General features: G+C 41.0%; 1 protein-coding gene across 17 annotated transcripts in view; it reads left to right on the top strand.

Annotated features, from left to right (window-relative positions):
- Nucleotides 1-21,805, top strand: part of LOC106881569 (5'-3' exoribonuclease 1) — a 127,436-nt gene that overhangs the window by 37,521 nt on the left and 68,110 nt on the right. For all 17 annotated transcript variants that reach the window (XR_016238524.1, XR_016238521.1, XR_016238519.1 and 14 more), the window contains exons 15-24: nt 2,606-2,762; nt 3,816-3,935; nt 6,785-6,951; nt 9,594-9,720; nt 10,595-10,684; nt 13,609-13,712; nt 16,654-16,755; nt 18,315-18,389; nt 20,640-20,727; nt 21,021-21,134. Coding sequence is in view for 11 of the 17 variants with exons in the window: in XM_089342640.1 (XP_089198766.1) it covers nt 2,606-2,762; nt 3,816-3,935; nt 6,785-6,951; nt 9,594-9,720; nt 10,595-10,684; nt 13,609-13,712; nt 16,654-16,755; nt 18,315-18,389; nt 20,640-20,727; nt 21,021-21,134 (1,144 nt within the window). In the remaining 6 variants the exon portion in view is untranslated. The remainder of the gene's footprint in view (nt 1-2,605; nt 2,763-3,815; nt 3,936-6,784; nt 6,952-9,593; nt 9,721-10,594; nt 10,685-13,608; nt 13,713-16,653; nt 16,756-18,314; nt 18,390-20,639; nt 20,728-21,020; nt 21,135-21,805) is intronic.

Here is a 21,805-nt window from a genome sequence, read left to right as displayed (position 1 = left end):
AAACATGACAGATGTGTTAACCATTATGTGAAAGCAACACTTCAAATTTTATCGATTCATTTTAGAATCTTTGTTGTTACCAATGAGAATCGGAAGCTGTTTACATCAACAGTGGAATATGAAATAGGTAAAATTATCAGAGGTGTTTTGAATCCAATATTCTACAGACTTTAAGACAGTGAGCCGGCAGAGATGTTGGCATGCTGGGTGAAATACTTAGCGGTATTTTGTCTGTCTATATGTTCTGAGTTCAAATTCCACCGAGGTTGACTTTGCCTTTCATCCTTTTGGGGGCCTATAAATTAAGTACCAGTTGCATACTGAGGTCAGTCTCATCGACTGCCCCCACCATCCTCCAAAATTTCCGACCTTGTGCCTAGAGTAGAAAAGAATATTCTACAGGCTTTATTCATAACTTTATCTACTTCAAGTTGGGAAGATGGTACAATCCAAGTCACCTGAATAGGCCAGTCACCTGTCTAGTGCTGAATCAGCTCCGCTGGCCACAGCACTTGCTCCATTCTCCTCATGCTCTCACCATTCTCCTCCACGTTGCTCCAAGCATTTTTCTTAAATTGTCTTCCCATCTGATTGATGGATCTTCTGAGTGGTCTCTTCTGCTAGCGCAGATACCACTCAACAACTGCATGGGTCCCCTGATCGTCTGTAAACCTTGTGACATGACTGGCCCATTGTAGCTTTGCGTGGTGGTATTCTGCGATGACATCCTTCACTCCAGTTCTATCCCTGATTTCGTTCCGGACGTGAGGAGCTTTCTTTTAAAACCAGTATAAGTGCATATTTAGTTGATTTCATGATCACCCTTAAAACACAATCTGCAAGCTACTGGCTTCACGCACGTGAAATTTTCTTCAGTGAAACTGAGAGAGATGCCATATAGACAGTAGGCAACTCTTTGTCTTCCAATCAAAATCAAACATATTCAAGTTGTTGCTTTAAACAATTACTCAAAAGTCATTCTGATGTAACGTAAAGTATATTTGCCACTTAAATGCGGCTAAACCCTAAGGGTGAATGTTACTGTTGCTTTTAGCCCCAAGAGAACATCTCCTCCAGCTGGCTATTGACACACACCTGTGCCCTGTCGGTATTTGTAAAAGGAAGTCATGCTTCCCATCTTGATCATGTGATACGCACGGACTCGAGTTTCTGGGTATTTACCCTTCGTCAGCGTACGACAATCACCGATCTTCGATGCGAAGGCGTCCCAATGCAAATACGTATATACTTTTTCCAGTGACGAATATTCACTGATCTCGAAAAAGTGAAAACAAGCTATGTTAAATCTCTGAACGAGGTATAAACAGTAACTGCACGACAACGTGAAGTATATTTGCCACTTAAATGCGGCTAAACCCTAAGTGAAGAAGGAAAATGGCTGATGGAAGTGAGAGAGATGATATAAATACCTAGAAACTCAAGTCCGTGTGTGTCACATGATGAAGATGAGAAGGATGACTTCCTTTTGCAAATACTGACAGGGCACACATGTGTGCCAATAGCCAGCAGAAGGAGATGTTCTCCTGGGGCTAAAAGTAACAGTAACATTCACCCTTAGGGTTTAGCCACATTTAAGTGGCAAATATACTTCACGTTGTCGTGCAGTTACTGTTTATACCTCGTTCAGAGATTTAACATCACATTCTGATGTAATTATCATTCTGATGCTCTTCGGGTGATCTCTTAGCAAGAAACCCAGCATTGACCTTTCTATATTGTCAGCAGACGTTCTCTCTCTGTCAAGGCCGAGTAGAAAGTAGATACTCTTTTTTTACTCTTACTTGTTTCAGTCATTTGACTGTGGCCATGCTGGAGCACTGCCTTTAGTCGAGCAAGTCGACCCCATGACTTATTCTTTGTAAGCCTAGTACTTATTCTATCGTTCTCTTTTGCTGAACCGCTAAGTTACGGGGACGTAAACACACCAGCATCGGTTGTCAAGCGGTGTTGGGGGTGACAAACACAGACACAAACATATACACACACATACACACATATATATATATATATATATATATATATATATATATATATATACGACGAGCTTCTTTCAGTTTCCATCTACTAAATCCACTCACAAGGCTTTGGTTGGCCCGAGGCTATAGTAGAAGACACTTGCTCAAGGTGCCACGCAGTGGGAATGAACCCAGAACCATGTGGTTGGTAAGCAAGCTACTTACCACACAAACACTCCTACGCCTATATATACATATATAAGATGGGCTTCTTTCAGTTTCCGTCTACCAAATCCACTCACAAGGCTTTGGTCGGCCCGAGGCTATAGTAGCAGACACTTACTCAAGGTGCCATGCAGTGGGACTGAACCCGGAACCATGTGGTTGGCAAGCAAGCTACTTACCACACAGCCACTCCTGATGATAAAAAAAAATTAAAAAACATAGATGTAAGAAGATGGAAAAGCAAGATGTTGCTGCTCATGTGTAAAGTGAAGAAGGAAAATGGCTGACGGAAGTGAGAGAGAGAAGATATAAAAGTTACATTTCTGTATTGCAGTCTTTTTTTTGTTTTGTTTTATTTGAATTTCTCTGAATTCCTCTCCCTTTTGTGCTTTCTTCGTGGACAGGTATTATCCTCACCACTATGCCCCATTTATGAGTGACCTAGTCAACATCAAAGATTTGAAGATCAAACTGGACATGGGCAAGCCATTTTTACCTTTCCAGCAACTGATGGCTGTCCTTCCTTCTGCCAGTAAGGAGCTTCTACCTCTTCCATTGCAGGTAATCAATTCTGTCTTTTTCAAAGGATTTATTATTATTATTATTATTATTATTATTTTCAGGTTTTGTGCCTTTGGTACAAAGGATTATTATTATTGTTACTGAGGCGGTGAGCTGGCAGTATCATTAGCACGCCGGGCGAAATGCTAACCAGTATCTCATCTGTCTTTACATTCTGAGTTCAAATTCTGCTGGTCGACTTTGCCTTTCATCCTTTCGGGGGTCGATTAAATAAGTACCAGTTACGCACTGGAGTAGATGTAATCGACTTAATCCCTTACCTCAAATTTGAGGCCTTGGGCTTCTAGTAGAAAGGATTAGCTGGCAGAATTGTTAGCATGCTGGGTGAAATGCTTACTGGCTTTTTGTCTGTTTGCACATTCTGAGTTCAAATTCTGCTGAGGTCAACTTTGCCTTTCATCCTTTCGGGGTCGGTAAAATAAGTACCAGTTGAGCTCTGGGGTTAATGTAATCACCCCCCCCCCCCCCCAAAAAAATTTCAGGACTTGTTCCTATCGTAGAAAGGCTTATCATTATTGAAGGCACAAGGGCTGAAATTTTGGGGAGAGGACCAGTTGATTACATCAACCACCATCATTTCACTGGTACTTAATTTATCGACCCTGAGAGGATGAGAGGTCAACTTTGCCTTTTATCTTTTCAGAGTTGATGATTTAAGTACCAGTGAAACACTGAGGTTGACGTAATTGACTGGTCCTCTCCCCCAAAATTTCAGGCCTTGTGCTTTTGTAGAAAGGATTATTATGTGGCTTCCCTCTCCTTCCCCCTCTCTCTGTCTTCCCCCCTCTCCGTCTTCCCCCCTCTCCGTCTTCCCCCTTCTCCGTCTTCCCCCTCTCCGTCTTCCCCCTCTCCGTCTTTCCCCCTCTCCATCTTTCCTTCCCTCTTTGTCTCCCTCTCAATCCCTCCCTTTCTCTGTCTTCCCTCCTCCCTCCCCTTGCTCTCTCTGTCTCTCTCTCTACCTCTCTCCCACACTTTATGATTGTTTGATAATTGTTTCTCTTTTCTCATCTCTCTCTCTCTCTCTCCCCCAAGGATCTCATGACCAAACAAAGCTCACCAATACAGAAATACTACCCAGAGGACTTCGACACGGATTTGAATGGAAAGCTGCATGAATGGGAAGCCGTTGTTCTCATTCCGTTCATTGATGAAGTAAGTTGGATTTTGCATAATTTGTGGCATTACACTGTAGCACACCATTTGGGAATTTGCATTGGTTTTAATGCCAAGGCTAGATGCCAATTCTTCCAAGAAATAGATCTAAATTCTTTTATATCTCACCATCCTCTGCTTCATGGAATGGATTCTGAAAACCATCAGCCATTTCAATTGCTGCTAGGATGGAAACGGTGATCCAGATAATTGATATGATTTATTGTCTTCTGGTTTTAAATGACTCTCACGGTTCGTTTCCTGCCAGTCGTTGCCCTGTTGCTGTCAATCAGTTTAGTTGTAAGTCACACAGATTGGCACTTGTGCCGGTGGTACATAAAAGCACCCTGGTGTCATGCAAATGGCACCTGTGCCGGAGGGCATGTAAAAGCACCCATTACAGCACTCTTGGAGTGGTTGGTGTTAAGAAGGGCAGCCAGCCATAGAAAACCATGCCAAATCAGACTGGAGTCTGGTGTAGCCTTCCATTGTGTCAGCCTGGTCAAACCATCCAACCCATGCCAACATGGACAATGGGTGTTAAATGATGATGATGATGATGATACAGTCGTTCCTGTTCCATGTTTTGATGTTGAAACAAATGTATTAAAAGACCAATAGCAAATTGCTTAAAACTGTCTGATGTGGAAGGATTCTGACAATTCTCCAGTGTCTAAAAGTGAACTGAGACATTGCTATAGAATAAAGAACTGTAAGTAATTGAGGGTAACCTCGTGTCATAGTAACCGTATTGCATCGTGTAAATATTTCGGATCTATTTTAAAACAGGGGCCACATTTTTCATTAATGTTTTATGTAGTGTTTTTGGTACGGAAAGACTTTCAAACTTCGTATACTTCTCTATTTTGTCTTATAGAACAGAAAAATATTTTTGTATTCGAATTTATTTCATGTAAAAAATTGTCTTATTTCGATAATTTCAACCAATCACTGACAAGTATTCAGTTGTTTATATTTACTCCTTTGGCTGATTAAGCGATGTAAAGCGTATTTAATCTCCATACCTTCGTTTTATTTGCTTTTTCATTTTAAATTTGCTTTAACCCTAACCCTAGGGTTAGGGTTAATTGTTTCAGAATCGTTTGTTTATGTAGTCGGCACTTAATGTATATCGGCTGAATGGACGTCAGTGATTGGTTGAAATTACAGAAATACGACAACTTTAACATGGAATAACTTATGGATTTCTTTTTTTTTTAAGAAGACTAAGAGAAAAAGATGTTTTATATGACACATTCTACCAGTGTTCCAAGTTTCAAAGTGTTTCGTTAATGAAAAATGTGGCCCCCGTTTTAAAAAAGATCCAATATTTCTTTCCCTCTGCTTTGTTAAATTATATACTCTTTACTCTTTTACTTGTTTCAGTCATTTGACTGCGGCCATGCTGGAGCACTGCCTTTAGTCGAGCAAATCGACCCCAGGACTTATTCTTTGTAAGCCTAGTACTTATCCTATCGGTTTCTTTTGCCGAACCGCTAAGTGACGGGGACATAAACACATCAGCATCGGTTGTCAAGCGATGTTGGGGGGACAAACACAGACACACAAACATATACACACACATACATATATATACGACAGGCTTCTTTCAGTTTACATCTATCAAATCCACTCACAAGGCTTTGGTCGGCTCGAGGCTATAGTAGAAGACACTTGCCCAAGGTGCCACGCAGTGGGAATGAACCCGGAACCATGTGGTTGGTAAGCAAGCTACTTACCACACAGCCACTTCTGCGCCTATATCCAACACCAGGATATAAAATGTTGAACATTGAATTGATGATTTTCACCTGCCCACCTGTATTAATCTTTTCGTTACCCTATTTTTGTTGAAATACACTCTTTGTTTCAATTTATTTTGAAAATAATGAATTTATTAAAATAACTTGGTCATTATTAACCCTTTAGCATTCAGATTCCTTTGTTAAATCATCATCATCATCATTTAACGTCCGCTTCCCATGCTGGCATGGGTTGGAGGATTTGACTGAGGACTGGTGAACCAGATGGCTGCACCAGGCTCCAATCTAATTTGGCAGAGTTTCTACAGCTGGATGCCCTTCCTAACGCCAACTACTCTGAGAGTGTAGTGGGTGTTTTTTCGTGCCACCGGCACGAAGGCCAGTCAGGCGGTACTGGCAACGGCCACGCTCAAAATGGTGTATTTTACGTACCACCTGCACAGGAGCCAGTCCAGTAAAGCTTATTTATTCACATTGCTTTCAATTAATCACACATTAATTATTTTGTAGCTTCAGATTTTCAATGGTGTGTTTGTATATTTTTAGAATGACATTGTAGGATAGGTGTGAGAGTTTGGATCTGGTCAGCTTCACCATAAAATAGGTAGAATATTTGGGCCAGATATGACTGGATTAAATGGCAAAGAGTTAAGCTGATGTTCGAGATATAAATCAACATGGAATTTTGATGGAAAATTTTAATTTAGATCACTTTAACCCTTTCGTTACCATATTTTAGTTGAAATACTCTGACTTTGTTTCAATTTATTTTGAATATAATAAAGAATTTCATCATCATCATCATCATCATCATCGTTTGATGTCTGCTTTCCATCTTAGCATGGTTGGGATGGTTTCACAAGAGCCGGTCAGGTAGAAGCCTGCACCAGACTTCTGTGACTGTTTTGGCAGGATTTTTACAGCTGGATGCTCTTCCTAACGCCGACCACCCAGCAGAGAGGACTTAGTGCCTTTAACGTGGCACAAGCACGTAGTGCTTTTCTGTATCTATGCTCTCATTCTTATTGATTTTTCTTGTTTTATTTATTTATTTATTTATTTTTTAAATTTTTTTTTTTCCATTAGACAGAACTTTTGAAAGCCATGGCAACTGTAGAAGACAAACTTTCACCTTCAGAAAAGGATCGCAACAGACACAGTCCCCATCAATTGTACCAGTACAGCTCGAAATGTTTGGAGAAATATCCGTCCACGTTATCAAAAATTCCTGATGTTCATTATAATCATGCATTGTGGGTTCTTCTTCTGATCTGAATCTCTTTCGGCCATTGTTTAATTTCTGAAACAATGGCACAGTTTTTATGTTATTTTTTCATCTGTTTTCTCTTTTCTTGTCCTCTATTTTTATATTATTTTTTTTCATGTTTTTTGTTATTCCTCCTGTGTTTTTGTTATTCTCCCCCCCCCCTTTTTGTTACTCTCCCAGTGTTGCTTTGTAATTTTTCCCCCATGTTTTTTTCTTACTTTTCCTATGTTTTTGTTCCTCTTTCCATTGTTATTTTTCTTGTTGTTTTTGCATGCTATTGTCCCTCTGTTTTTATTATTTTCCAATGCTTTTTATGTAAATTTTTTCCTGTTTTTCTTTTCTTTTTTTTTTTTTTTTGCATGTCCCTTTTTCATGTTATTTTCTTGTACATTTTATGTAATTTTTTTCTTGTGTTCTTTCAGATTTCCCATTTCCAAACCTCTTTGTTTATTTTCTTTCTCTTTGATACTCCAACAACAGTCAACCCAATGACAGACTCTCTCTAAACTGAGAAACTAGAAAAAACTACCATAATTAGAGTAGTTAGCATTTGTCAAGATTTTCATGTAATGACCATAAAACTTCCTTGGCCTGTGAATTTTAGTGAGGTCAGCCAGAAGAAACAGGGCCACTTTATAGATTTTAAGGTCCAGTAATTTTAAAGGAAGGGAGATCATTTCTTTTAAATCCCACATATACTGTATTTTAACGTGTATAAGGAACCCCCTAATTTTTGGGGCTTAAAATTTGGAAAAAAAGGTTTTGTAAGGGATTATAATACTATTAATGTTTAAGAAACTCCCATATTTTTTTAACCTCATTTTTGACAAAAAAGGGTTCCTTATACGTTAAAATACAGTAATTGGTGGAAAAGGTAAAAAGTCAGGAGTGTGTGTGTGTGTGTGTGTGTACATTTTCCTCAGGGGTGACATCATCACACAATGTTCACTTTTCCATGCTTGCATGGGTTACACAGAATCTTTTGAGGCAGGTTTTCTACAGCCAGATGCCCTTCATGTTGCCAACCCACACTTGCTTCCAAGCAAGGTAGTATATTCCATAACCAGATATGTCTTCATAAAAGATTAGGGAAAACATTGCTTTTGTGATTGGCTGTTCATTTACAGCCATTACTTGAATTCAAACCACCCACATACACGTACATATATATATGCATGCATATGTGTGTGTCATCATCATCATCATCATCATCATCATTTAACGTCCGTGTTCCATGCTAGCATGGATGGGACAGTATCACAAGAACTGGCCAGGCTGAAGTCTGCACCAGACATCTGTGACTGTTTTGGCAGGATTTTTACTGCTAGATGCCCTTCCTAACACCAACCACTCAGCAGAGTGGAATTAGTGCTTTTTATGTGGCCCAAGCAGAGGTGAGGTCAGTTTTGGCAAGGTTTTTACAGCTGGATGCCCTTCCTAACACCAACCACTCAGCAAAGTGGACTTAGTGCTTTTTATGTGGCCCAAGCAGAGGTGAGGTCAGTTTTGGCAAGGTTTTTACAGCTGGATGCCCTTCCTAACACCAACCACTCAGCAAAGTGGACTTAGTGCTTTTTATGTGGCCCAAGCAGAGGTGAGGTCAGTTTTGGCAAGGTTTTTACAGCTGGATGCCCTTCCTAACACCAACCACTCAGCAAAGTGGACTTAGTGCTTTTTATGTGGCCCAAGCAGAGGTGAGGTCAGTTTTGGCAAGGTTTTTACAGCTGGATGCCCTTCCAAATGCCAACCACTTTACATTGTGGACTGGGTACTTTTAAGTGGCACCTGCACTGGCAGAGTCACCAAGTACTTGCAAGACAAAAACTTTAACGAGGGGAGGAGGCATTGGAGTGGTTGATGATGAAAAGGTTATAGTGAGACAGATACAGGTGTTTTGCTGAAGAGGAAGTATAAGGGTACCTGGCCGGAGAGAGAAGACCCTGCCAAATCAGACTTGAGCCTGGTGCAGCTCCCCAGCTTTCCAGCTCTGGTCAAACCGTCCACCCCAAGTCAGCATGGACAATGGACGTTGGAGGATGATGATGATATATATATATAGTGTGAACAGTGTAATATATAACCCCATATACATCACACAAGACACATACATATTGCTAAACACAGGCACAGACACACACACACAGATAGAAAGTCAACCGTATGCGTAGATAGAGACACATACCACCGAAAGACAAGATGGAATACAAGACAGGACTAGATCAGAGAGAAAAGGAGAAGCGGAGAGGAACAGATAGCCATTGAAGAGGTTGCAGGGTGTGGGACAAAAGAACACTGACAAATAATAATAATAATAATGATCCTTTTTACTAAAGGCACAGGGCCTGTAATTTGAGGGGAGGGGATGAGTCAATTACATCGACCCCCAGTACTCAACTGCCTTCAATAATAATAATAATGGTTTCAAATTTTGCCACAAGGGCAGACATGTCAGTCGATTACATATGTTTGTGTGAATGATTTGGGGTTTGTCTTGAATTGTCAGGGATCTTTAGTTGGAAAGGAGAATTGTGGAGGGTTTGAGTTACTGGTAATTTAAGGGACTCACTGATATAGGGATCACAGTATTGCAGAAGTTTACTGGAATCGTGTCCATTTTTACCGTTTCAGGTGTACATATGTGCCACTTGATGCCTTCCATACTCCAGTGAATAAACTCAAGAAAAGTTTCCTCACAAACGACAAACAGAACGTCTACTTCCCTGGATTCCCCACGTTTAAGCACATCCGACACAGAGTAAGTGGTGGTCTTTTATACATTTATATATCATCATTTGAACATCTGTTTCCCAGTTTGGCAGGAACTGGGAAGCCAGGCAGTTACACTAGGTTCCAGCTGCCTGTTTTAGCTTGGTTTCTACAGCAGGATGCCCTTCCCAATGCCAACCACGTTACAGAGTGGACTGGGTCCCTTTTATGGGGTACCCCCACAGGTGCTTTCACCTGGGATTGGCATGGATGCTGTTATGTGACACCAGCACAGGCAATTTTATGTGACACAGGCACTTTTGTGACACCAGCATGGGTGCTTTTTATATAGTACCACCACAAATATTTTTATGTGGCACTGGCACAGGCACTTTTGTGTGACATAGACACAGGCACTTTTATGTGACCACGGCACAGGCACTTTTATGCAACACCAACACCTGTGAGCCCATGAGACAAGGACCTCTTGGCTGAGAGAGGGGCATAGAGGACCTCTTGGGAAAGTCTGGTCCCTATTCTGTTTGGCTTTTTTGCTGACCTGCCAAGTTATGGGGACATACGGAAATCACGCACACACACACACACACACACACACACACACACACACACATACACACATACTGGACTTCTTTCAGTTTCCATCTACCAAATCCACTCACAAGGCTTTGGTTGGCCTATGGCTATAGTAGAAGACACTTGCCTGTGGTGCCACACAGTGGAACTGAACCCAAAACCACATCCATACATATATGCTGTTCTTATCACAGTATATATGGCTAATATGTGTGTCCCCCCATACTGTAATTGTTTTAGCTTCAAAACATGATCCCAGATCAAATCACTTGCCTGACAAATATTTTTCCAATATTCATTCATGTTTTTCCCCCATTTTCTCCTTTCAGGCAGAATTAAAGAAAGATGGCGTGAAAGTTTTCCAGTTTAACAGTAAACTCGATAACATGATAGTCCAAATAATTGAGGATTGGGAACAGGTAAATTTAAAGTTTCTTTCTTTTACTTTTTAATTCATGTCATCATCGTCGTCAATGTCATTTAACATCCTTTTTTCCATGCTGGCATGGGTTGGATGATTTGAAAGGATGTTGTGCTTCAGTGTCTGCTTTTGCATGGTTTCTGGAACTGGATACCCTTCTGAAATCCAACCATTTTACAGAGTATACTGGGTGCTTTTTTTCATGCTACTGGCACTAGTGAGGTCACAAGGTCACAAGACAGAAAGTGAGGCCACAAGACAGAAAGAGAACAGGAAAAGAAATAAAAATAGGACCCCTCACACACACACACTTTAAAATTATCAAGCATATTCCAACCCTGACTACCACTGTTAAATATTGTTTATTATTAGAAAATTACTATTTGTAAATCTCACGACCTGAGATATTCAGCAACAGTACTTTGTAGTAAAAATTGTTTGCCAACATAACATGGCAGTCCTGGTTTAGGATGAATGTTGCTGTAATTTAGCCCCAGGAGACATCGTCTCCAGCTGGCTATACGACACGATCTGTGTCCTTATATTTTCGAACAAGGGAATCTAGCACCCCCCCACTCATCAATTACAGCAACATTAATCCTAAACCAGGACTGCCATGTAACGTTGGCAAACAATTTTTACTACATTGTTTATGTCATCAATTATTGTGATGTGTACATCACCATTTAACATCCATTTTCCATGCTGGCATGGGTTAGACGGTTTGACTGGAACTGGTAAGCTGTAGAGCTGCACCAGGTTCCAGTCTGATTTGGCAGGGTTTCTATAGCTGGATGCCCCTCTTAACCCATCCATGCCGAAATTTTTCTAGTGAATGAAATTGCCTGAAAATTCACAGATACTATTATTTTGAGCTAAATAACAACTGAAAAAAAATTTCATTGAAATCCGTTTGATACAGACTGCATACACGTTAAGAACAGGTTCCATTCTTTGATACAGATCATACAGAAATCGCAATTTGTATCAAGTATTTGTTTTATACCCTTAAAAATTGTCAGTTTAAACGGACAATCGGCATGAATGGGTTAATGCTAACCACTCCAAGAGTGTAATTGGTGCTTTTTACATGCCACCGGCTCAGGTGCCAGTTACGTGACACTGGCATCGGCCATGACTACAAGTCCACTCAGCTTGACCGGTCTTCTCAAGCTTTAGAAATTAGTATCATCATCATCATCATCATCATCGTTTAACGTCCGCTTTCCATGCTAGCATGGGTTGGACGATTTGACTGAGGACTGGTGAAACCGGATGGCAACACCAGGCTCCAATCTAATTTGGCAGAGTTTCTACAGCTGGATGCCCTTCCTAACGCCAACCACTCTTATGTGGAATGACAAATCTGGAGACAAAAGTATTCAATACTCACATTAATTTATTTAAAGCTGAGGCTTGACTCTAACAGAAGAGACATTATCACCACCACCACCACCATCATCATCATCATCATTGTTATCATTAAGTCCACTTTTCCATGCTTGTATGGCTCGGATGAAGTTTATTGAGGCAGATTTCCTACGGTGGGATGCCCTTCCTGATGCCTACCTTCACCTCTTTTCCAAATAAGGTGGTATTTCTCCCAATGGCTGGACAAGTTTGTCATGGAAGACTGGAAACGAGCAACACTGTATAGAGGCCTATGATGATGATGATGATGATGGTGATGATCATTTACAACCATCACAAAGTGTCCAGACAAGGTTACATACACACACACATAATGGACTTCTTTCAGCCTCCATTTACCAAATCTACTCATGAGGTTTTGGTCAGCCTAGGGCTATAGCAGAAGATGCTTGCCCAAGGTGCCATGCGGAGGGACTGAACCCACAATCACAAGTAAATCTGCCAAGATCTTAGATATTGAAGAGTGGAGGAGAGTTACATCATCATCATTTAACGTCTGTTTTCCATGCTGGCATGGGTTGGATATTCTGACAGGAGGTGGTCACCTGGACTCCATGTCTGTTTTGGCCTTTAAGGCATCCAGCCGTAGAAACCGAGCCAAGTCAGACTGGAGCCTGGTGCTGCTCTCCAGCTTACCAATTCCAGTCAAACCATCTAACCCGATAGTTACCAAACTTCTTCAGGTTGCTGCCCCTTTGGCACCCAGTCCACAGTCCTAATGCCCTCCCCCCATCATCCACACCACAAATATAGATCATTTTCTGTAGCAAATTCAAAACAACTGTATTTTACAAGTAAAACTTATGCCACCCAGAGTGTACTGGGTGCTTTTGTGCAGCACTGGCATGGGTGCTTTTTATGTGGCACTGACACCCATGAGCCTGCAAGATTAGGAATGCTCAGCTGCAGAGTGATGCAGGGGACATGCCTGCATGCAAGGACAGGGCAGCCATGTATTTACTTTGCTTGTCGTGTCTTCTGAAGCACAGCAAACTGATAGAAGTCTCAGTCCTCTGTCGTCCCCTCTGTGAAGCCCATTATCTGAAGATCCTTTCTCACCACTTCATCCCACATCTTCCCAGGTTTCCCCCATTCCACATGTTCCCTCTGCAATTAGAGCTCAGCATCTCTTGATTCAGCTGTCTTCATTCATACACATTCCATGGCCACACCAACACAGTCTTCTCTCTTGTACCCTACATCTTGTACCCTCCATACCCAGTTTTTCTCTCAAATCACTTACACTTTGTCATATACGCACACTGACCTTACCCACCCAGTGAAGCATACTGGCTTCATTGCTTTCAAGCCTTTGCACCCTCACCAGTCACAACCCATGTTTCACTGCCATGTGCTACATGTTGTATTTCTAATTGTAAAATTCAAACAAGGGAGTCCTGTTGTTACAGATTCCATGTAGTTCCATGTTTCTTTGACTACAAGTGGTCTTATAAGATATGTCTGTGACTTTGTTCTATCTTTGTTCCTTAGGATTTGAAAAGTATTGCTACTGACATCTTAGGAAAGACCCTTCTAGTTAACTGGCCCCATTTATTTGAAGTTAAAGTTCTGGTAGTTGCAGACGCTCAGATGAGGTCAGTATAAAATACTCAGCCTTCTTGTTTTTATTTATTTAATCTTCATTTTCATTTTTTTTTAAGTTTTTTTAAAAATTTTTTATTTTAAAAAATTCATTTTACATTTGACCATTTTGCAAAGTCTGTAATTTCTTCAGTTCTTCCGCTGACCATTCTTAACTCTGTTTACCATTTTTCTGTAAAAATATATTGCCTCTGTTAGAATTATTTTTGAAAATAAAATAGAATTTAGTAAAATAACTTTATTATTAAGCTGGTGTTTAGAACATAAATTAACCTGAAACTTTGATGGGAGGTTTTAATTTAGGTCCCTTTAAACCCTTTTGTTACCATATTCCTGTTGAAATACATTGCTGTTTTATTTCAATTAATTTTGAAATATTTCAATAAAACGGCGAGCTGGAAGAAACGTTAGCACGCCGGACGAAATGCTTAGCGATATTTCGTCTGTCTTTACGTTCTGAGTTCAAATTCCGCCGAGGTCGACTTTGCGTTTCATCCTTTCGGGGTCGATTAAATAAGTACCAGTTACGCACTGGGGTTGATGTAATCGACTTAATCTGTTTGTCCCCTCTGTGTGTAGCCCCTTGTGGGCAGTAATGAAATAAGAATGGTTAGCAGACGAAGCTGGTGTAAGGCAATCAGCTGGCAGAATGGTTAGCATGCCAAACCAAAATGCTTAGCAGCATTTTATCTGTCTTTATGTTATGAGTTCAAATTCCGTCAAGGTTGACATTGCTTTACATTTTCCCAAGGTCAGTGAAATAAGCACCAGTCGTGTACTGGGGCCACTGTAAACAACTACCCCCCCTTCTGTCCCCCAAGAAATTTCAGGTCTTGTGCCTATAATAGAAAGGATTATTCATTATCATTTAACGTCCACTTTCCATGCTGGCATGGGTCGAACAGTTTGACTGGAACCGGGAAGCTGGAGAGCTTCACCAGGTTCCAGTCTGATTTGGCAGGGTTTCCACAGCTGGATGCCTTTCCTGAAGCCAACCACTCCGGGAGTGTAATGGCTGCTATTTACGTACCACCGGCATGGGTACCATTTACATGACACTGGCAATGACCATGACCATGATTGCACAGGTGCCATTTACATTTATTATTATTATTATTGAGTGAGAGAGCAGTGCATGCTATCAAAGTGACACTGGGGTAAAATATACGAAGCCCAGTATACCCATAATGACGACCCGTCTGATAAGGGTACACCAGGCACATGCATCACAACCATGTGTGCACGACATGGTGATCTCATATCAAGATAAACAGCGCATGACCTTGCAGGTGGGGCCCAGTTAGAATTTTCTTCAGATCGGGTAGCCCATCCCACTCAAAAGGTCCCTGAATAAGGTTTGTTTAAGGATGTTGAGCAAAACATCCATGTTTCCAAAAGTGAATTATTCAAACCCCAAAGAATTCCTCTCAACACATGGCTATGATGCTCCCCCACTACTTCTGCTCATGATCAGAGATGCACATATCGTCAGCCACCAAGGGACATGCTCAGCTGGTTAAGGTCAAACAACTGACAAGCAAATCTGTGGTATTGAGTAGAATATTTGCTGTAGCCCATCTTTTATACCAAGACAAAACAATGTCCATGATGACACTTCCAATCAATTAAGATCAGAAGCTATGAGAGCCACTGCCTGGTACTGCATCTGGGCATTTATTATTATTATTATATTTGCTTAGAAGCCACACTCTGTGCGGACTTTTAATCTAGCTCTTGCAGAGGGCTAATTTTAGCCTGTGGCCCAAAACTGAAGAGAGCTAAATAGCATGACTAAAATACATCTATTATAGCTATATGCCCCAGTGGTGTTTGATCAGAGGTTAAGGGTGGGTGAGAATTAATTCTGTAATGCAATCATTTATTGTTCCAGTCCCAAGTTGAATTCCAACTGTTGGCCAATTTGACCCAAAGTTATTATCTCTGTGTAAAATTGATGCGAATGTCATTTATCTCCCCCTTGGTCTCTGATAACATCTGACAAACGCCAACCAAGATGGCGTGAATCAGTCAAGCTTTACATGCTAGAAATAGCAACCCAAATGCTTTTAAATTAGATCCTAATGCTGGATGTTCAAGAACCAAACAAAGGGCAGATTTTCAATCGTTTTCTACTCTAGGCACAAGGCCCGAAATTTTTTGGGACGGGACCAGTTGATTAGATCGACCCCAGTAAGCAGCTGATACTTAATTTATCGCTCCCGAAAGGATAAAAGGCAATGTTGACCTTGGCGGAATTTGAACTCAGAACGTAAAGACAGACGAAATACTGCTAAGCATTTTGCCTGGCATGCTAATGTTCTTGCCATCTTGCTGCCTTCAATCCTGTGATAATCCTGATTCCAAAAAGGCATAATATGTCTCTTTAGAGCAAATGTAGACTGAGATACAGGGGTCCCAGACGGACAGACAGAATTTCGCTTTTATTTATGTAGATGTGTAAAGATGAAGAGTTGAGAGAAGGCAGAATTGTTTTGTGTAGCAGACATGTAATAGTATTTGTTCTGGCTCCTTGCATCCTGGTTTCATCATCATCGTTTAACGTCTGCTTTCCATGCTAGCATGGGTTGGACGATTTGACTGAGGACTGGTGAACCTCAGTCAAATTGTCCAACCCATGCTAGCATGGAAAGCGGACATTAAATGATATCCCACCAAAATCCATTTTGCCTTTCATCTTTTCATATTGATGAAATAAAGTACCAGTTAAGTACCATGGTCAATGATAATTACTAGTCCCCTCCCCCTTAAAATTATCGGGCCAGTGCTTTAAAAAAACAAAAGACAATTCTTTATATGGGTACAAAAATTTAACTCAGATTGCTTTGTATTCAGGAGATTGAAGAATTTAAAATTAATATTTCACCTTTTGAACAGTGGCTCTCATGTTTGTTGTATTTTATTTTTGAATTCTAGCTATTATTTGTCCAACCACTTTGATGGCACCATCAGGTGTGAGAAATTTGATGAACTTCACCATAAACTTTGGCAACGGGAGGTCAACGCCATTACGGAGAAGTAAGGTTTATTTTGATTTGTTGAGAGTGGACTTGAGAATTATTTAACCCTTTAGCATTCGGATTTCTCCGTCAAATGTAATGCTTCTTTATCCATATTATCTTGAATTCATCATACATTGCAGCTTTTAGATTTCAATAATGTGATTGTTTACTTTTAGAATGACATTGCACGATAGGTGTGAGAGACTGGATCTGATTTGCTTGAAAATAAAGCAGGTAGAATATTTGGGCTGGATATATCTGGCTTTAAATGCTAAAGGGATAAATTTAATTTATTTATTTTTCACTGGATTTATTTCTCGGCCCCTTGCTTTTTGGCTTGGGTTGAAGGGTCTGTCTTGTGAGGCTTTTCTGTGATACCCCAACTCTGCAGGAAAGGCACACAGTCATAAAAACCATGCCAAAACTAACACAGAAGTCTGGTGCAGCTCCTGTCAAACTATCCAGCCCATGCCAGCATGGAAAGCAGACATTAAATAATGATGTCTGTAGTACAAGAGCTGTGAGCTTTCAATATGGTTAGCCTCTTGCTGGAAAGGCCTACAAGAGAGATTCTTCAAACTGAACCAACTGGAAAGAGACCCAAGGAGAGACCAAGAACAAAATGGTTGGAGAAGATCCATATTTTCAGTTCGTTGTGCTTGAGAATCCAGCCAGAAATTGTAATGACAGTTGCTTCTGATAGGGCCCCCTATGAAAGAGGTGCCTGAGGACTCTAACCCCCACTATGACCTTCCAAGGAATAGTAGGCAGCAAAAATGGATGGATGGATTTTTTTTTACTGTCCCCCCTTTTCATGTATGTTTTCCAAGCATCTGTTTTGAATTGAGGACAAAATTTGCTGAGTGAAATTTTTTTATGGCTGGATGCCCTTCCTGTTGCCAACCATCATATTTCCTTTCCCCCTGGCTTACAAATGGAGGAGACAACTTGTATGGTGAGGACACTTGTTTACAACTTTGATGTGATGTCAAGACAAGGACATACACACACACACGACAAGCTTCTTATAGATTCTGTCTACCAAATCCACTCTCAAGGCTTTAAGTAGAAGACACTTGCCCAAGGTGCCACTTAGTGGAACTGAACCCTGCAACCTTGAAACCACTTGGTTGGACAATAAATTTCTTAAACCCTCAGCCATGCTTTCACCCCACCCCCACCCACCCCACTTCGTGTGATGTAAGGGCTTTCTCTTTATCTCTCTTTTCTTTCCCTTACTCTCTTCCTCTTCTGCCTCACTTTACTGATCTTGCTCCTTTCTCTGTCTCCTTCTTCCCTCACCCTACTCCTTGTTGTCCCCTACCCCATCTTTCCGCTTTCCTTCTCCCTTTTCTCTTACCCCTGTTATGGCTTCTCTTACATTTGTCCTTCCAGCTTCGTTTCACTCTCCTCCTACCTCAACATCTTGGCCATTAGTTTATTCTCTCCTCCTCCTCCTCCTCTCACTACACCTCTCATACTCCACCCCCCTTTCTCAATTTTCTTCTCCCTCAATCAGTCCTGCCAACATCTTAGTCACTATTCTTAATCGTTATTCCTTTGTTTCTTTTATAGATATCATTCTTCGCGAGGGATTGAGATTGGTCCAACCTCTGTGTTAATCCGAGCAAGCCCAGTCACTGGACGCAGGTAAGCACACACACACACACACACACACACACACACACACACACACACACACACACACACCTGTCATGTATACAAGAGATGTGGTTTCAAGTTCCACAGGTAGCTTTGACCTTTTCTATCCAAAACAGGTTTTTCAGCCTAACATTTTCCTGTTTTCATTAATAACTTTGTATTTACATTGAGATCCAATTTCAAAAGCGAATATATAAATAGAATATATATATATATATATATATATATATATATATATATATATACGTACAGTAATCCCTCGCCGTATCGCAGTTTATTATTTAAGCTTATGTTGATTCTTATGTGGCATTGTTTCGCATTTGTAATAAAATAAATATGACTGGTCACCGTGCCAGTGGAGCACTAACAGCACTGTCGACAGTGTTCATTGCCAGAGCAGCTATCTGGCTTCCATGCTAGTGGCCCATAAATAGCACCATTAGAGCGTAATCGTTACCAGCGTTGCCTTCTAGCACTTGTGCTGGTGGCACGTTTAGAAAATCATTCGAGCAAGGTCGTTGCCAGTGCCGCTGGGCTGTCTCCTGTGCAGGTGGCAAGTAAAAAACACCTTTTTGAATGTGGCCATTGCCAGTACTGCCTGACTGGCCTTTGTGCCGGTGGCACGTAAAAGCACCCACTACACTCTCGGAGTGGTTGGCATTAGGAAGGGCATCCAGCTGTAGAAGCTCTGCCAAATCAGATTGGAGCCTGGTGTAGCCACCTGGTTCACCAGTCCTCAGTCAAATCATCCAACCCATGCTAGCATGGAAGGCGGACGTTAAACGATGATGATGATGATATACAAATTATAAAAATGACAAAAAAGATATACAGTACAGCACTATTTCTACTTCGTGGATTTTCACCTACCACAGAGGGTTTTGGGAATGTAACAGCCCAAGCCTCTTTGGAGACACTTGCTCAAGGTGCCATGCAATGGGCCTGAACCCAAGACCAGATGGTTGGGTAGCAAGCTTTTTAATCACACACGACCATACCTGCCCTTACTCAGGGTTAAATAAAATAAACAACCAATGACCAGTGAGAGTAGAGTAAAAGGAAATGTTTCCTATATCCCCTCCTTCCCTTTCCATATGGAATTCTCAACAGTGTTGGTCATGTTGTCTATGACCCTGATGTTTAATTTAGCCGAGGAGTTACCCCAGCAAAGCCTTTGAACTTCTTGTGTTTTTTTAATCTCTTTTAAGTTTTTAACTCAACAGTAATATGCAGATGGTATCATCATCATCACCATCATCATTGTTTTAATGTCCACTTTTCCATGCTTGCATGAGTTGGACAGAATTTGTCGAAGCAAATTTTTCTGCGGCTGTATGCCTTTCCTTTTGCCAACCCTCAACTGGTAATTTCCCCTTGGATAGATATTGTTATGGGAGAATCCTGAACACCCTACGTGACTGAAGGTGAACCAACCGACTACAATAAATAAGAAAACTGTCAAGGACGGACAGATGACGGTGTTAGTTTGACGTGTGTTGTTTTAACCGTCAGTAGTTAAGCAGTGAATACTGAGTATCGTACCTACGTTCAAGTAGGATGGAGTGGAGTGCATTCTGTGTTAATATATTTCTGTGATAGGTTATTTTTAGATAACCACAGCCATTTATTTGTGTAATACCATTTTACACCAGTTGTGTATGCTCATGTCATAACAGATATATTTCCTTGGAAGGCACCCATTTACAACTATAACATGATACCAAGGCAAAGAGACAGTACCCCACCACCACCCACATATACATGACAAGCTTTTTCCTGTCTCCATCTGCCAAACCCAACTCACAAAGCTTTGGTCAGCCCAGGGCTATTGAAGACATTTGCCCAAGGTGCCATGCAATGGGATTGAACCCAAAACCATAGATAGCTAATGCAACTACTATTCCCCTCTCCTTTCCATCCACCACCATCACAATATGAAAGTTCCCCCCACCACCACCACCACCACCACTTTGTTGGCTCAGCTGATCAATGTTTTTGAAAGCAAACAGAAGACAACCAACCAGTTCAGTTAGATGTAGACGCTAACCTTGAATTGCCTGTTGTGTCTTTTGTTTTGATTTTCTTGTTCCATCCAAAAGGACAAAATAAGTTGGCCCTCTGTCTACCCCTAAACAACTGACCTCTTTTTTTTTACTCACATGTATTATATTTTCAAGACCCTGCTCCTTTCAAATGATTTCATCTCTTCTCCACTGCTATTTTTCTGAAACTTACCAGATTTGTTGCTGGACCTGATGGTAAACTCACTCTTCAGAAGCAGTTCTCAGAAAAAACTATGCCTTATGCCTTACAAGCCACTGTCAGGGTGAGTAGATGACATTGTTCTCCTTCTCTTCTCTCTTCCTTCTCTCTTCTCCCTTCCTCCTTTATAACAATGTTCGCAAGTTGGATTCGGCTGAGTCAGCCTGGGAGATGTTGTTGTTTCTAAACTTAATCCTGCAGGCTTATTTCACTTACATCTTCCAGAAAATAGCAGTTTCTTTCATGTGTATGTTAATGTCTATGCATTTTTTTTTTCTTTTAAAATTAAGGATTTTGGGTTCACCAATCTAGAATTTTCTTCAAATTCTTATCATTTTTCTTTTGTCTGTATTGTAGGACATCATTTCTGAAGAACCAGAGTATTCTGATGAAAAGGACATTGACGAGGTGTTTGCAGTTGATACTTCTGTTTTCATGTTAAGTGGTACTTATTATGGTTTCCATGGAAAAGTAAGTAATAAGTCAAACTGTTTTAAGAATATTTTCATCGGTGCAGGTGTGGGGCAGTGTGGTTAAGAAGCTTGCTTTGCGGCTACATGGGCTTTGGGATCAATCCCACTGTGTGGTATTTTGGCTAAGGGTCTTCTGTCATAGCCCTGGGCTGACCAAAGCCTTCTGAGTGAATTTAGTTGATGGGGAAACTGTGGGGAAACCTGTTGTGTGTGTGTGTGTGTGTTCCTCTCCCCACCACTTGACAACTACTGTTGGTTTGTTTATGTCCCTGTGAGTTAGTAGTTTGGCAAAGGAGATCCTTCACAGGTTCATGATGAGTCTCTTAAGGGGGACGAAAGCACTTAATAAATAGTTTTTATCCAAATCCTGACTACCTTCTTTTATTAATATATATCATCCTCATCCTCATCATTTAACATCCGTTTTCCATGCTGGCATGGGTTGGACATTTCGACCAGAGTTGGCAAGCTGCACCAGGCTGATTTGGCTTGGTTTTTCTATGGCTGGATGCCCTTCCTAATGCCAACCACTTTATAGTGTGTGCTGAGTAATTTTATGTGGCACCATAGGAGTGCTTTTATGTGGCACTGATACGAGCGTTTTTTACATGGCTCTGGCCCAGGACCCTTACAGGCCAATCCTTTTTACCAGGGGGAGTGACCTTAACA

This window comes from Octopus bimaculoides, chromosome 26 (assembly GCF_046866305.1).
Source record: "Octopus bimaculoides isolate indiv1 chromosome 26, ASM4686630v1, whole genome shotgun sequence".
Taxonomy (NCBI): Eukaryota; Metazoa; Mollusca; class Cephalopoda; order Octopoda; family Octopodidae; genus Octopus; species Octopus bimaculoides.
This window is presented reverse-complemented; position numbering and strand designations above follow the sequence as displayed.